This window comes from Somniosus microcephalus, chromosome 17, assembly GCF_052327205.1.
Source record: "Somniosus microcephalus isolate GS21.2 chromosome 17, FLI_Smic_1.0, whole genome shotgun sequence".
NCBI classification, from domain to species: Eukaryota; Metazoa; Chordata; class Chondrichthyes; order Squaliformes; family Somniosidae; genus Somniosus; species Somniosus microcephalus.
In genome coordinates this window covers 3,834,719-3,847,473 of record NC_141003.1, presented here as the reverse complement: position 1 = coordinate 3,847,473, position 12,755 = coordinate 3,834,719, and the positions used below count along the sequence as shown (strand labels likewise).

The window sequence follows — 12,755 nt, the reverse complement described above, 5'->3', positions numbered from 1 at the left end:
TGTGTGAGTCAAACATTAGAGCAGGACAGGTTAGGGTGTGCGGCCCAAGTGAGCGTCCTTTATACAAACGCAGGGAGTATAAGGAACAAAGTGAATGAACTCCAGGCGCAAAGGCAACTTAGAGGGTTCGTCATGGTAGCCATTACTGAGACATGGCTGCAAGACAGTCAGGACTGGGAAGTGAATATACCAGGTTATAAGGTCTAGAGGAAAGATAGGCAATCTGGTAGAGGGGAGGAGCAGTATTAGTGATTAAGGATGAAATCACGTCAATGAGGAGAGGATGTAGAATTAAGAAATAGAAAAGGATTTATGGCTGTAGTGGGAGTTGTGTACAGGCCCCCTGGTAGCAGCTGGGAAATGGCAGAATGTATACATACAGAGATTAAACAAGCACGTAGCAAAAGCAGAGTGGTTTTAATGGGGGATTTTAACTTTCATATAGAAAGGTAGTGAATTTCTTGAGTGCGTTCAAGATAGTTTTCTACAACAATATCTCCTAGAACCAACAAGGGGGCCGGCCATATTAGATTTCTTAATGAGTAATGAGCCAGATTTCGATAACAGCCTAACTGTGCGTGAACATTTATCTAATAGCAATCATAACATGATCAAGTTCAATGTTGCGTTTGAAAGGGAGAAACATAAAACAGCTACTAAGATTAGGTAAGGCTGACTTCAACGCGATGCGACAGAGATTGTTCACAGTAAACTGGGCAAATCTGTTAATGGGTAAAACGACAGAAGATCAGTGGGAGGTGTTCAAAAAAGAATTTAACGTGATACAGAACCAGTTTATATCCCGAAGGAGCAAGAGTTCTATTTTCCAAAAAAAAAAGCCATGGACGACCAAAGAGGTAAGGGACAGCACTAAAACTAAAAGAAAAAGCATACAGAAGTGTAAAAAATAGCACAGATCCTGGCAACTAGGAGAGATAAAAACAACAAAAGGTGACAAAACAGATAGTAAGAGCTACAAAAAGAGAGAATGAAAAGAAATTTGCAAGGGATCAAAATCAACACACAATGTTTTTACAATTACATTAGGAAAAAGGTGGTTGGGTGCAATGTGGGCCCCTTGAAAACTGAGAACGGTGATATTGTAAATGAAAATAAGGAAATGGCAGACATGTTGAATAACTACTTTGTCTCAGTATTTACAGTAGAGGAAGAGGATAGCATGCCGGACATCCCAAGGAAATTAATATTGACTCAGGGACGGGGACTCGCCAAAATTAATGTAATGAAGAAAATAGTGCAATAAAGAGTGACAAATCCCCAGGACCATATGGTTTCCATCCTAGGGCTATAAAGGAAGTAGGTGAGAACATTGCAGATGCCCCAACGATAATCTTCCAAATTTCACTCGATTCAGGAACCGTCCTTTTAGATTGGAAAATTGTGCACGTCACTCCGCTATTTAAGATTGGTGAGAGGGAGAAACCTCTCAATTTCCATCTGTTGGGAAATTACTAGAGTCTATAATTAAGGATAGAGTGACTGAACACCTTGAAAATTTTTAGCTGATCAGAAAGCCAGCATGGATTTGTGAAAGGCAGGTCATGCCTAATGAACCTGACTGAATTCTTTCAAGAGATGACTAAAGTAGTGCATAGGGGAATGTCAATGGATGTTATTTATATGGACTTCCAGAAGGCATTTGATAAAGTCCCACATAAAAGACTGTTAGGCGGAATTGAAGGCACATTATTGACCTGGTTAGGAAATTGGCTGAGCGGCAGGAGACAGAGAGTATGGATAATGGGCAGGTGCTGTAATTGGCAGGATGTGACTAGTGGTGTCCCGCAAGGATCTGTGTATTCGGGCTTCAACTATTCACCGTATTTATTAACGACTTAGATGATGGGATACAGAGACATATATCCAAGTTTGCCAATGACACAAAGATAGGCAGCATTGTAAGCAGTGTAGATGGAAGCATACAACTACAAAGAGATATTATTAGATTAAGTAAATGGGCAAAACGGTGGCAAATGGATTTCAATGTAGGCAAATGTGAGGTCACCCATTATAGACTTAAAAGGAGAAATCAGAGTACTTTCTAAATGGTGAAAAGCTAGAAACAGTGGAGGTCCAAAGAGACTCGGGTCCAGGTACATCGATCATTAAAATGTCATGAACAGGTACAGAAAATAATCAAAAAGGCTAATGGAATGCTGGCCTTTCTATCTAGAGGACTAGAATCCAAGGGGGTAGAAGTTATGCTGCAGCTGTACAAAGCCCTGGTTAGACCACACCTGGAGCACTGTGAGCAGTTCTGGGCACCACACCTTAGGAAGGATATATTGGCCTTGGAGGGAGTGCAGCGTTGGTTTACCAGAATGATACTCGGACTCCAGGGGTTAAATTACGAGGAGAGATTACACAAACGAGGGTTGTATTCCCTGGAATTTAAAAGGTTAAGTGTAATTTGATTGAAGTTTTCAAGATATTAAGGGGAACTGATAGGGTAGATAGAGAGAAACTATTTCCGCTGGTTGGGGAGTCTGGGACTGGGGGGCAGAGTCTAAAAATTAGAGCCAGACCTTTCAGGAGTGAAGTTAGGAAACACTTCGACACACAAAGGGTGGGAGAAGTTTGGAATTCTCTTCCGCAAACGACAATTGATGCTCGATCAATTGTTAATTTTAAATCTGAGATTGATAGATTTTTGTTAACCGATGGTATTAAGGGATATGGGCCAAAGGCGGGTTAGGTCACAGATCAGCCATGATCTCATTGAATGGCGGCACAGGCTCGAGGGGCTAAATGGCCTCCTCCTGTTCCTCAACAAAATTTGACATGAGCCACATAGAGATATTAGGAAAGGTAGGTTTTAAGGGCACGTCTTAAAAAGGAGAGGTAGAGAGGTGAAGAGATTTAGGGAGGGAATTCCAGAGTTTAGGTCCAGGCAGCTGAAGGCACGGCCGCCAATGGTGGAGTGAAAATTGGGGATGCGCAAGAGGCCAGAATTGGAGTAATGCAGAGTTCTCGGAGGGTTGTAGGGCTGGAGGAGGTTACAGAAATAGGGAGGGGCAAGGCCATGGGAATGGGAATTTTAAAATTGAGGTGTTGCTAGACCAGGAACCAATGTAGGTCAGCAAGCACATGGGTGATCGTGACTTGGTGCGAGTTACGATACGCAAGGGCATGGATGAGGATTTCAGCAGCAGATGGGCTGAGGCGGGGTGGAGTCGGGCGATGTTACTGAGGTGGAAGTAGGCAGTCTTGGTGATGGAGAGGATATGGGGCCTGAAGCTCAGTTTAGGGTCAAAATAGGACACCGAGGTTGCGAACAGTCTGGTTCAGCCTGAAACGGTGGCCAGGGCGGGGGATAGAATCAGTGGCTAGGGAACGGAGTTTGTGGCAGGGACCGAAGAAAATGGCTTCAGATGTAAGCAATTGTGCCTCATCCAATACTGGATGTCGGACAAGCAGCGTGACAAATCAGAGGCGGGTTCAGCAGAGGCGAGGTCAGAGAGCTTGGACCTGTGGGAGAGCAGCAGCGCGACCGGCAGCACTTAAAACCGGCGGGTTCTGCAGAGGCGAGGTCAGAGAGCTTGGACCTGTGGGAGAGCAGCAGCACGACCGGCGGCACTTAAAACCGGCGGGTTCAGCAGAGGCGAGGTCAGAGAGCTTGGACCTGTGGGAGAGCAGCAGCGCGACCGGCGGCACTTAAAACCGGCGGGTTCAGCAGAGGCGAGGTCAGAGAGCTTGGACCTGTGGGAGAGCAGCAGCGCGGCCGGCGGCACTTAAAACCGGCGGGTTCAGCAGAGGCGGGACCACATCAACAGCAGAGGAGAGGGGTAAAAAGTAATGAGTGTGACGTCACCAGGGAGCAGTAAGTGATTGGTTGGTGAGTATTTCTCTTTTTTAAATTTAAACTCTGTAGTTTATAGTTACTAGGGTCTTTTCTGGTGTAGCAGGGACTGTTGGTAGACTATACAAGCGCCTTCGAGATATTTTTAATTGGTGATAGTAAATTAATTTAAATTAAGTAAAGGGAAGGTCATGCCAGGTGAGCCCAGCCCCGTGATATGCTCCTCTTGCTCTATGTGGGAATTCAGGGACACTGCCGGTGCCCCTGATGACCACGTGTGCCAGAGATGCATCCATCTGCAGCTACTAGCAAACCGCATTGAGGCGCTGGAGCTGCGGGTGGATGGGTTGTTGAGCATTCACGATGCTGAGAGGTTCGTGGATAACACGTTTAGTGAGTTGGTCACACCGCAGGGAAGGGCTGCACAGGAAGATAGGAAATGGGTGACCACCAGGAGGAGCAATAGAAGCAGGCAGGTAGTGCAGGAGACCCCTGTGACCATTCCCCTCTCAAACAGGTATACCGCTTTGGATACTGTTGAGGGGGATGACTCACCAGGGGAAGGCAGCAGCAGCCAACTTCCTGGCACTGGGGGTGCTCCTGCTGCCCAGGAAGGGGGGAAAAAGAGTGGGAGAGCAATAGTGGTAGGGGATTCAATAGTAAGGGGAACAGATAGGCGTTTCTGTGGCCGTAGACGTGAATCCAGGATGGTTTGTTGCCTCCCTGGTGCCAGGGTCAAGGATATCACTGAGCGGCTGCAGGGCATTCTGGAGGGGGAGGGTGAACAGCCAGAGGTCGTGGTCCACATTGGTACCAACGACATAGGTAAAAAGAGGGATGAGGTCCTGCAGCAAGAATTTAGGGAGCTAGGTGAAGGATTAAAGAGCAGGACCTCAAAGGTTGTAATCTCTGGATTACTCCCGGTGCCACGTGCTAGTGAGTATAGGAATGGGAAGATAGAACAGATGAATGCGTGGCTAAAGGGATGGTGCAGGAGGGAGGGCTTTAGTTTCCTGGATCACTGGGTCTGCTTCTGGGAAAGGTGGGACTTGTACAAGTCGGACGGTTTACACCTGAACCAGAGGGGAACCAATATCCTAGCGGGGAGGTTTGCTAGCACTGCTGGGGGGGGTTTAAACTAACTTGGCAGGGGGATGGGGTACAGAGTGGAGCTATAGCAGGGGGTGATTTACAGCCAAATACAGAGAAAAAAACAAGGCAGAGCAAATATGCGAAGGCAAAAGGGAATATGGCAGGGCTGGAAGGCATTTATTTTAATGCAAGGAGTCTTGCAAATAAGGTGGACGAACTGAAGTTGTTGTTGAACACATGGGAGTACGATATTGTTGCTATCACGGAGACATGGTTGAGGGAGGGTCAGGACTGGCAGCTCAATATTCCGGGGTATAGAATCTTCAGGCGAGACAGAGGGGGGTGTAAAAGGGGAGGGGGTGTTGCAATATTAATTAAGGAGTCAATTACTGCTGTAAGGAGGGATGATATATTAGCGGGTTCCTCTAATGAGGCCATATGGGTAGAACTTAAAAACAAAAAGGGGGCAAGCACTTTGCTGGGAGTGTACTATAGGCCCCCAAACAGTCAGGGGGAGATAGAGGAACAGATATGTAGGCAAATCTCAGAAAAGTGCGAAAATAATAGGGTAATAATAGTGGGGGATTTCAACTTCCCCAATATAAATTGGGATAGTCAGAGTGTGAAAGGCTTAGAGGGTGCAGAATTCTTAAAGTGCATCCAGGAGAGCTTTTTGAGCCAACATGTAGAAAGTCCTACAAGAGAGGGGGCGATACTGGGCCTAATTCTGGGGAATGTAGCCGGGCAAGTGGTGGAAGTGTCAGTAGGAGAGCATTTTGGCGATAGTGACCATAATTCGGTGAGATTTAAGGTGGTCATGGAAAAAGACAAAGACGGCCCGGAAATAAGGGTTCTAAATTGGGGGAAGGCCGATTTTAATATAAGGCAGGATCTGGCCAAAGTGGACTGGGAGCAGCTGCTTATAGGAAAATCCACATCAAGACAGTGGGAGACTTTCAGAAGGGAAATAGAGAGAGTACAACGCCAACATGTTCCTGTAAAGGTCAAGGGTGGGACCAACAAGCAAAGGGAACCTTGGATGACAAGGGATATAGAAAAATGCATTAGAAATAAAAGGGGGGCTTTTGGCAGTTACAAAAGACTAAAGACGGAAGAAGCCCTAGAGGAGTATAAAAAGTGCAGGGGCATACTTAAAAAAGAAATTAGGAGGGCGAGGAGGGGCCATGAAATAACACTGGCGAGCAAAATAAAGGAAAATCCTAAGATGTTTTATAAGTATATTAAGGGCAAGAGGATAACCAGGGAAAGGGTAGGGCCCATTAGGGACCAAAGTGGCAATCCGTGTGTAGAGCCAGATGATGTAGGCGGGGTTTTAAATGAGTTTTTTGCATCTGTGTTCACTATGGAGAGAGACGATGCAGACATAGAAATCGGGCAAGGGGACTGTGACATACTTGAACATATTAGCATCGAGAGGGAAGAGGTGCTAGCGGTTTTAGCAGGCCAAAAAGTGGATAAATCCCCAGGCCCGGACGAGATGTATCCCAGGCTGCTGTGGGAGGCAAAGGAGGAGATTGCAGGGGCTCTGACACAAATTTTCAGAACCTCTCTGGCCACAGGGGATGTACCAGAGGACTGGAGAACAGCTAATGTAGTACCACTATACAAGAAGGGTAGCAGGGATAAACCAGGGAATTACAGGCCAGTGAGCCTAACATCTGTGGTAGGGAAATTATTGGAAAAAATTCTGAGGGACAAAATTAGTCTCAACTTGGAGAGGCAAGGATTAATCGGGGATAGTCAGCATGGCTTTGTCAAGGGTAAATCATGTCTGACCAATCTGATTGAATTTTTCGAGGGGGCGACTAGGGGGGTGGATGAGGGAAATGCTGTGGATGTGGTTTACATGGACTTCAGTAAAGCTTTTGACAAAGTCCCGCATAGGAGACTGGTCAAGAAGGTAAGAGCCCATGGGATCCAGGGTGCCTTGGCACGTTGGATCCTAAACTGGCTGAGTGGCAGGAGGCAGAGGGCGATGGTCGAAGGATGCTTTTGTGTCCAGTGGGGTACCTCAGGGATCGGTGCTGGGTCCCTTGCTGTTTGTGATCTACATAAATGATTTGGATGAGAATGTAAAAGGTATGATCAGTAAGTTCGCAGATGACACGAAAATTGGTGGGGTGGTAAATTGCGAGGAGGAAAGCCTCAGGCTACAGGACGATATAAACGGGTTGGTCAGATGGGCGGAAAAGTGGCAAATGGAATTTAACCCTGAAAAGTGCGAGGTGATGCATTTTGGACGGACAAATAAGGCAAGGGAATACACAATGAGTGGTAGGACCCTAGGAAGTACAGAGGGTCAGAGGGACCTTGGTGTACATGTACATAGATCTCTGAAGGCAGCGGAACAGGTAGATAAGGTGGTTAAAAAGGCATATGGGATACTTGCCTTCATTAGCCGAGGCATAGAATATAAGAGCAGGGAGGTTATGATGGAGCTGTACAAAACGCTGGTGAGGCCACAGCTGGAGTACTGTGTGCAGTTCTGGTCGCCTCACTATAGGAAGGATGTGATTGCTTTGGAGAGGGTGCAGAGAAGATTCACCAGGATGTTACCTGGGATGGAGCGCCTCAGCTATGAAGAAAGACTAAACAGGCTGGGGTTGTTTTCCTTGGAGCAAAGAAGGCTGAAGGGGGACCTGATTGAGGTGTACAAAATGATGAGGGGCATATAGGGTAGATAAAGAGGAACTTTTCCCCTTAGTAGGGGGGTCAATAACAAGGGGGCATAGATTCAGGGTAAGGGGCAGGAGATTTAGAGGGGATTTGAGGAGGAACTTTTTCACCCAGAGGGTGGTTGGAATCTGGAACTCACTGCCTGAAAGGGTGGTAGAGGCAGGAACCCTCACAACATTCAAGAAGCATTTGGATGAGCACTTGAAATGCCATTGCATACAAGGCTATGGACCAAATGCTGGAAAATGGGATTAGACAGGACAGGGGTGGATGGGCGGCGCGGACACGATGGGCCGAAGGGCCTCTTTCTGTGCTGTAAAACTCTATGACTCAATGGAGGGGGTCGAGAGAGGTGGTGGTGAGGCAGTGCAGGGTGTCGTCAGCATACATGTGGAAACTGACGTTTTTTTGGATAATGTCATCAAGGGGCAGCATGTAGATGAGAAATAGGAGGAGGCTAAGGATATATATATCCTTGGGGCCTCCAGAGGTAATGGTGCAGCAGTGGGAAGAGAAGCCATTGCAGGTGATTCTCTGGCTACGACTGGATTGGAACCAGATGAGGGCAGTCCCACCCAGCTGGACAACAGAGGAGAGGCGTTGGAGGAGGATGGTGTGGTCAACTGTGTCAAAGGCTGCAGACATGTCGAGAAGGTTGAGAAAGGATAATTTACTTTGGTCAGTCACATAGGATTTTATTTGTGACTTTGATAAGTGCCGTGGCAAGGGCGGAAACCTGACTGGAGTGGTTCAAATTGCAGTAAAGCTGGGCACAGATTTGGGAGGCGACAACACGCGCAAGGACTTTGGAGAGGATAGGGAGGTTGGAGATGGGGCGGTAGTTTGAATGTACTGAGGGATCAAGAATGGCTTTTTTGTGGAGAGGGGTGATGACAGCAAATTTGGAGAGGGGGACAGGGCCCGAGGAGAGAGAACCGTTAACAATATCAGCTGACATGGGGGTCAGGAAGGGAAGTTGGGTGGTCAGCAGTTTGGCGGGTATAGGGTCGAGGGAGCAGGTGGTGGGTCTCATGGACAAGATGAGCTTGGAGAGGGCATGAGGGGAGATAGGAGAGAAACTAGAGAAAGATTCGAGTTCAGGGCTAGGGCAGGGGGGCAACCTTAGGGTAAATTTGGTTTGGTGGGTTAGGGGAAGAGAGGGAAGAGGCAGAGGCAGCTGAACAGATGGATTCAATCTTAGTGACAAAGAATTAGATGGATCATTGTCTTTTTTCAATCGAGCAATTCCTATGTTCCTAATTGTATATGTTCAGCACTGATTTGAGGACTCCTACTTCAAAACTGGATGAACAAACATTAGCAAAATCTGAGTAAATGGTCACTGATGATGAAGTTAAGCAGCATACTCAAGCTCCACAGTCAAACTGAGAAGTGTTATCGTGGCTCAGTGACAGCACTCTTACCTCAGTCAGAAAATTGCAGGGGCAAGTCCCACTCTAGGAATTTGAGCAAATATCCAGGCTGACAAGCCCAGTGCAGCACTAAGGGAGTGCTACACTGTTGGCGGTGCTGTTTTTTCGATGAGACTTTAAGTTGACGCCCTTGTGGAATAGAGCTTATCTGTATGATTTGATAATATTTTAAATGCAATGCTTTTCTTAAAATTATGATATATAATGTCTGTTAGAAGCATAAAACCTCTGTTACAATGTGTATAACCTTAGTTAAAAAGACAAGGCGGAGAAGTAAAGCATGATGGTAAAATTAAGCCAACATTATGTTAACTGCGAGAATAGTGCTGAAGTGGTGTAGATTTTCTGTTATGTTAAAAACAAGAAGCCAGTGAAGGACAAATATTAAGGAAGTTTCAAAGTTAGAGGGTTTTCAACACCTAACATCCCTTATCGCTGAAGTTACAGACCAGGCTATAATGGGCAGGCTATAATGGGCTATGTGAAAGGCAAAAGACATCTGTTGTAATTCGTGTGAAGTTTGTTTGTGTAAAAGTTTGGAGAGAAAAGCTCATTCAGAAAAAGGGAGGGAATCATAGACTGTACTATTGAAGGTCAGGTATTAGCAACAAGAATGGTGAGATAGCCCAAGCAGCTGCAAGTTGCCAAGTATTTTCAGGGGGAAAAGATATAAAAAAGCAGCAATTGAACACTGGAGGCAGCGTGAAACCAGAGGAAGAGAAACTTCAGTCAACAGAACACAGCAAGCCTGAGAAGAGAGACTGTGCTGCAGTCACCCGGTGGGCACGCTGCTGGGGTTTCAAGGAACAGACTGCGACTATCATCGTTAAGTCTTCTCTTCTTACGCAGTCCCTCGGAACCGAGGATGACTTGCTTCCACATTAAAAATGAGTTCTCAGGTGACTGATGAATCCAATGCGGGACCTACATTCTCTGTCATAGGTGGGGCAGACAGTGGTTGAAGGGGCGGGTGGGTGGGGTGCTTGGGTTGAAGTGCGCTCCTGCCACTGTTTGCGCTTGGCTTCCGCTTGCTCCCGGCGAAGAGACTCGAGATGTTCGGCGCCTTCCCGGATGCTTCTCCTCCACTTTGTGCAGTCTTGGGCCAGGGATTCCCAGGTGTCGGTGGGGATGTTGCACTTTTTCAAGGAGGCTTTGTACTTCTTTGTACTGGATGTAAAGTGCTTAATAAATCTGTTACACTTATACACAATATACCTGTACCAGGAGTGGTTTGTTATAGTCACTGACAATTTAAATTTAAATTACGGATCTTACAGGTCTCACGATCTTACACCCTGCCTGCCGACTCAAAATGAAATAAAAGATCCCATGGCACTATTTGCCAAGCAGGGAGTTCTCTTCGGTGTCCTGGCCAATAATTAGCCCTCAAAACGGAGTAATTGCTCCTTCATCTTATTGCTGTTTGTGGGACTTGCTCTGTGCAAATTGTCTGCTAGGTTTCCTTACAAAACAACAGTAACTACACGTCAAAATAATTCATTGGTTGTGAAGGCTTGGGATGTTCTGAGGATCTGAAAGGCGCTGTATAAATGCAAGTCATTTCTTTCTTACCCTGCCTGAGATTCTTAGCACCACTGAGTGAACAGGAAAACCAACAGAGCATGCCATTGGCTGAACCAGAAAACCAACAGAGCATGCCACTGGCTGAACTGGAAAACCAACAGAGCATGCCACTGGCTGAACTGGAAAACCAACAGAGCATGCCATTGGCTGAACCAGAAAACCAACAGAGCATGCCATTGGCTGAACTGGAAAACCAACAGAGCATGCCACTGGCTGAACTGGAAAACCAACAGAGCATGCCATTGGCTGAACTGGAAAACCAACAGAGCATGCCATTGGCTGAACCAGGAAACTAACAGAGCACGCCATTGGCTGAACCAGAAAACTAACAGAGCACGCCATTGGCTGAACCAGAAAACCAACAGAGCACGCCATTGGCTGAACAGGAAAACCAACAGAGCATGCCATTGGCTGAACCAGAAAACCAACAGAGCATGCCATTGGCTGAACCAGAAAACCAACAGAGCACGCCATTGGCTGAACCAGAAAACCAACAGAGCATGCCATTGGCTGAACCAGAAAACCAACAGAGCATGCCATTGGCTGAACCAGAAAACTAAGAGCACGCCATTGGCTGAACTGGAAATCCTGTGACGGCCACTGTTGTCTGAATGGTGAAAGCTGGTTGGGAATTCCTGTGCATATGATTGGTTGAAGTTTTGAACAGAAGCTGTAAGCAACTTTTGTATTTTATAAATAGAAAAACTGGGATAAAGGCAGAGAAAGAATGCAGGGTCGAACAGGTCGGTCACACTCCTGACAGAACACTGAAGAAAATAAAGAGAAAGCCAGTCATTCAAGTGGAGTCTAACATTTACAAACTATTACAACTACCCTGTAATTGGCAACAGTTTATAACTAAAATTACCCAGATTTCCCTATTTAAAATATTGATGAACATTCAGGTTAGCAGCTGAACATCACAACTCTGCTCCAGCCAGACAACTACCCATAAATCCTGTATTAAAGTATAAATATATAGTGTCATGGAAATAGAATCGAAGGAATGCCAAAGCAGTAAAAATGACAACTTTAGCAGGTGGTGTAGAACTGATCGGGCAATGTGGTGTAGGAGACGGGCTGTGGTAGTGACGTACGTTTTTCCTGAAGGTGAAGTGATCTGGAAACAGTATCTTCTGTCCTCACAATCCACTGCCATGACTGAGCAATTATCCAGGTCCAGGATCAGTCCTCCGGCCACTGCCCCTCGTGGCTGACACATCAGGTTACCTCCTTGAGTAAAGAAGTACAACCTTTCCCACGATGTAGACACCAGGCCTGTTTTACTAATGGGAAAAAAGGACAAAGGGATGGAACTATACCCGAGTTAGCACAACTGAGTAACATTTATAACAAATAAAAACAGAGAGAGCAAAAGAGTTAACATTTCAGGTTGATGACCTTTTGGCAGAACTGAAATTTAACAGTTTTAAAACAAGTACAGGTGCTGAGAAAGGGAGGAGGAGGAGGGTAAAGAACAAAAGCGAAGGTCTGTGATAGGGTGGAAAGCAGGAGAGATAAAATGAAAAAGGGATGATGGTGTCAATCATAGAATCAGAGAAAGTTACAGCACAGAAAGAGGCCATTCGGCCCATCGTGTCCGTGCCGGCCGATAAAGAGCTCTCCAGCCTAATCCCACTTTCCAGCTCTTGGTCCGTATCCTTGTAGGTCCCGGCACTTCAAGTGCGTATCCAAGTACTTTTTAAATGTGATGAGGGTCTCTGCCTCGACCGCCCTTTCAGGCAGTGAGTTCTCCTCTAATCCTTCTCCCAATTACTTTAAATCTATGTCCCCTGGTTATTGATCTCTCTGCTCAGGGAACTAGATCCTTCCTATCCACTCTATCGAGGCCCCTCATAATTTTATACACCTCAATCAAGTCTCCCCTCAGCCTCCTCTGGTCCAAAGAAAACAACCCCAGCCGATCCAATCTTTTCTCATAGCTAAAATTCCCCAGCTCAGGCAACATCCTTGTAAATCTCCTCTGTACCCCCTCTAGTGCAATCACATCTTTCCTGTAATGTGGTGACCAGAACTGCACGCAGTATTATAGCTGCAGCCTTACTAGTGTTTTATACAGTTGAAGCATAACCCCCCCTGCTCTTGTATTCTATACCTCAGCTAATAAA

The 12,755-nt window shown here is 46.2% G+C and overlaps 1 protein-coding gene across 4 annotated transcripts in view; it reads right to left on the bottom strand.

Moving 5' to 3' along the window:
• appl2 (adaptor protein, phosphotyrosine interaction, PH domain and leucine zipper containing 2) overlaps positions 1 to 12,755 on the bottom strand; it is a 127,708-nt gene that overhangs the window by 47,931 nt on the left and 67,022 nt on the right. For all 4 annotated transcript variants that reach the window (XM_086009817.1, XM_086009820.1, XM_086009819.1 and 1 more), the window contains one exon: positions 11,724 to 11,912. In XM_086009817.1, coding sequence (XP_085865943.1) covers positions 11,724 to 11,912 — 189 coding nt within the window. The remainder of the gene's footprint in view (positions 1 to 11,723; positions 11,913 to 12,755) is intronic.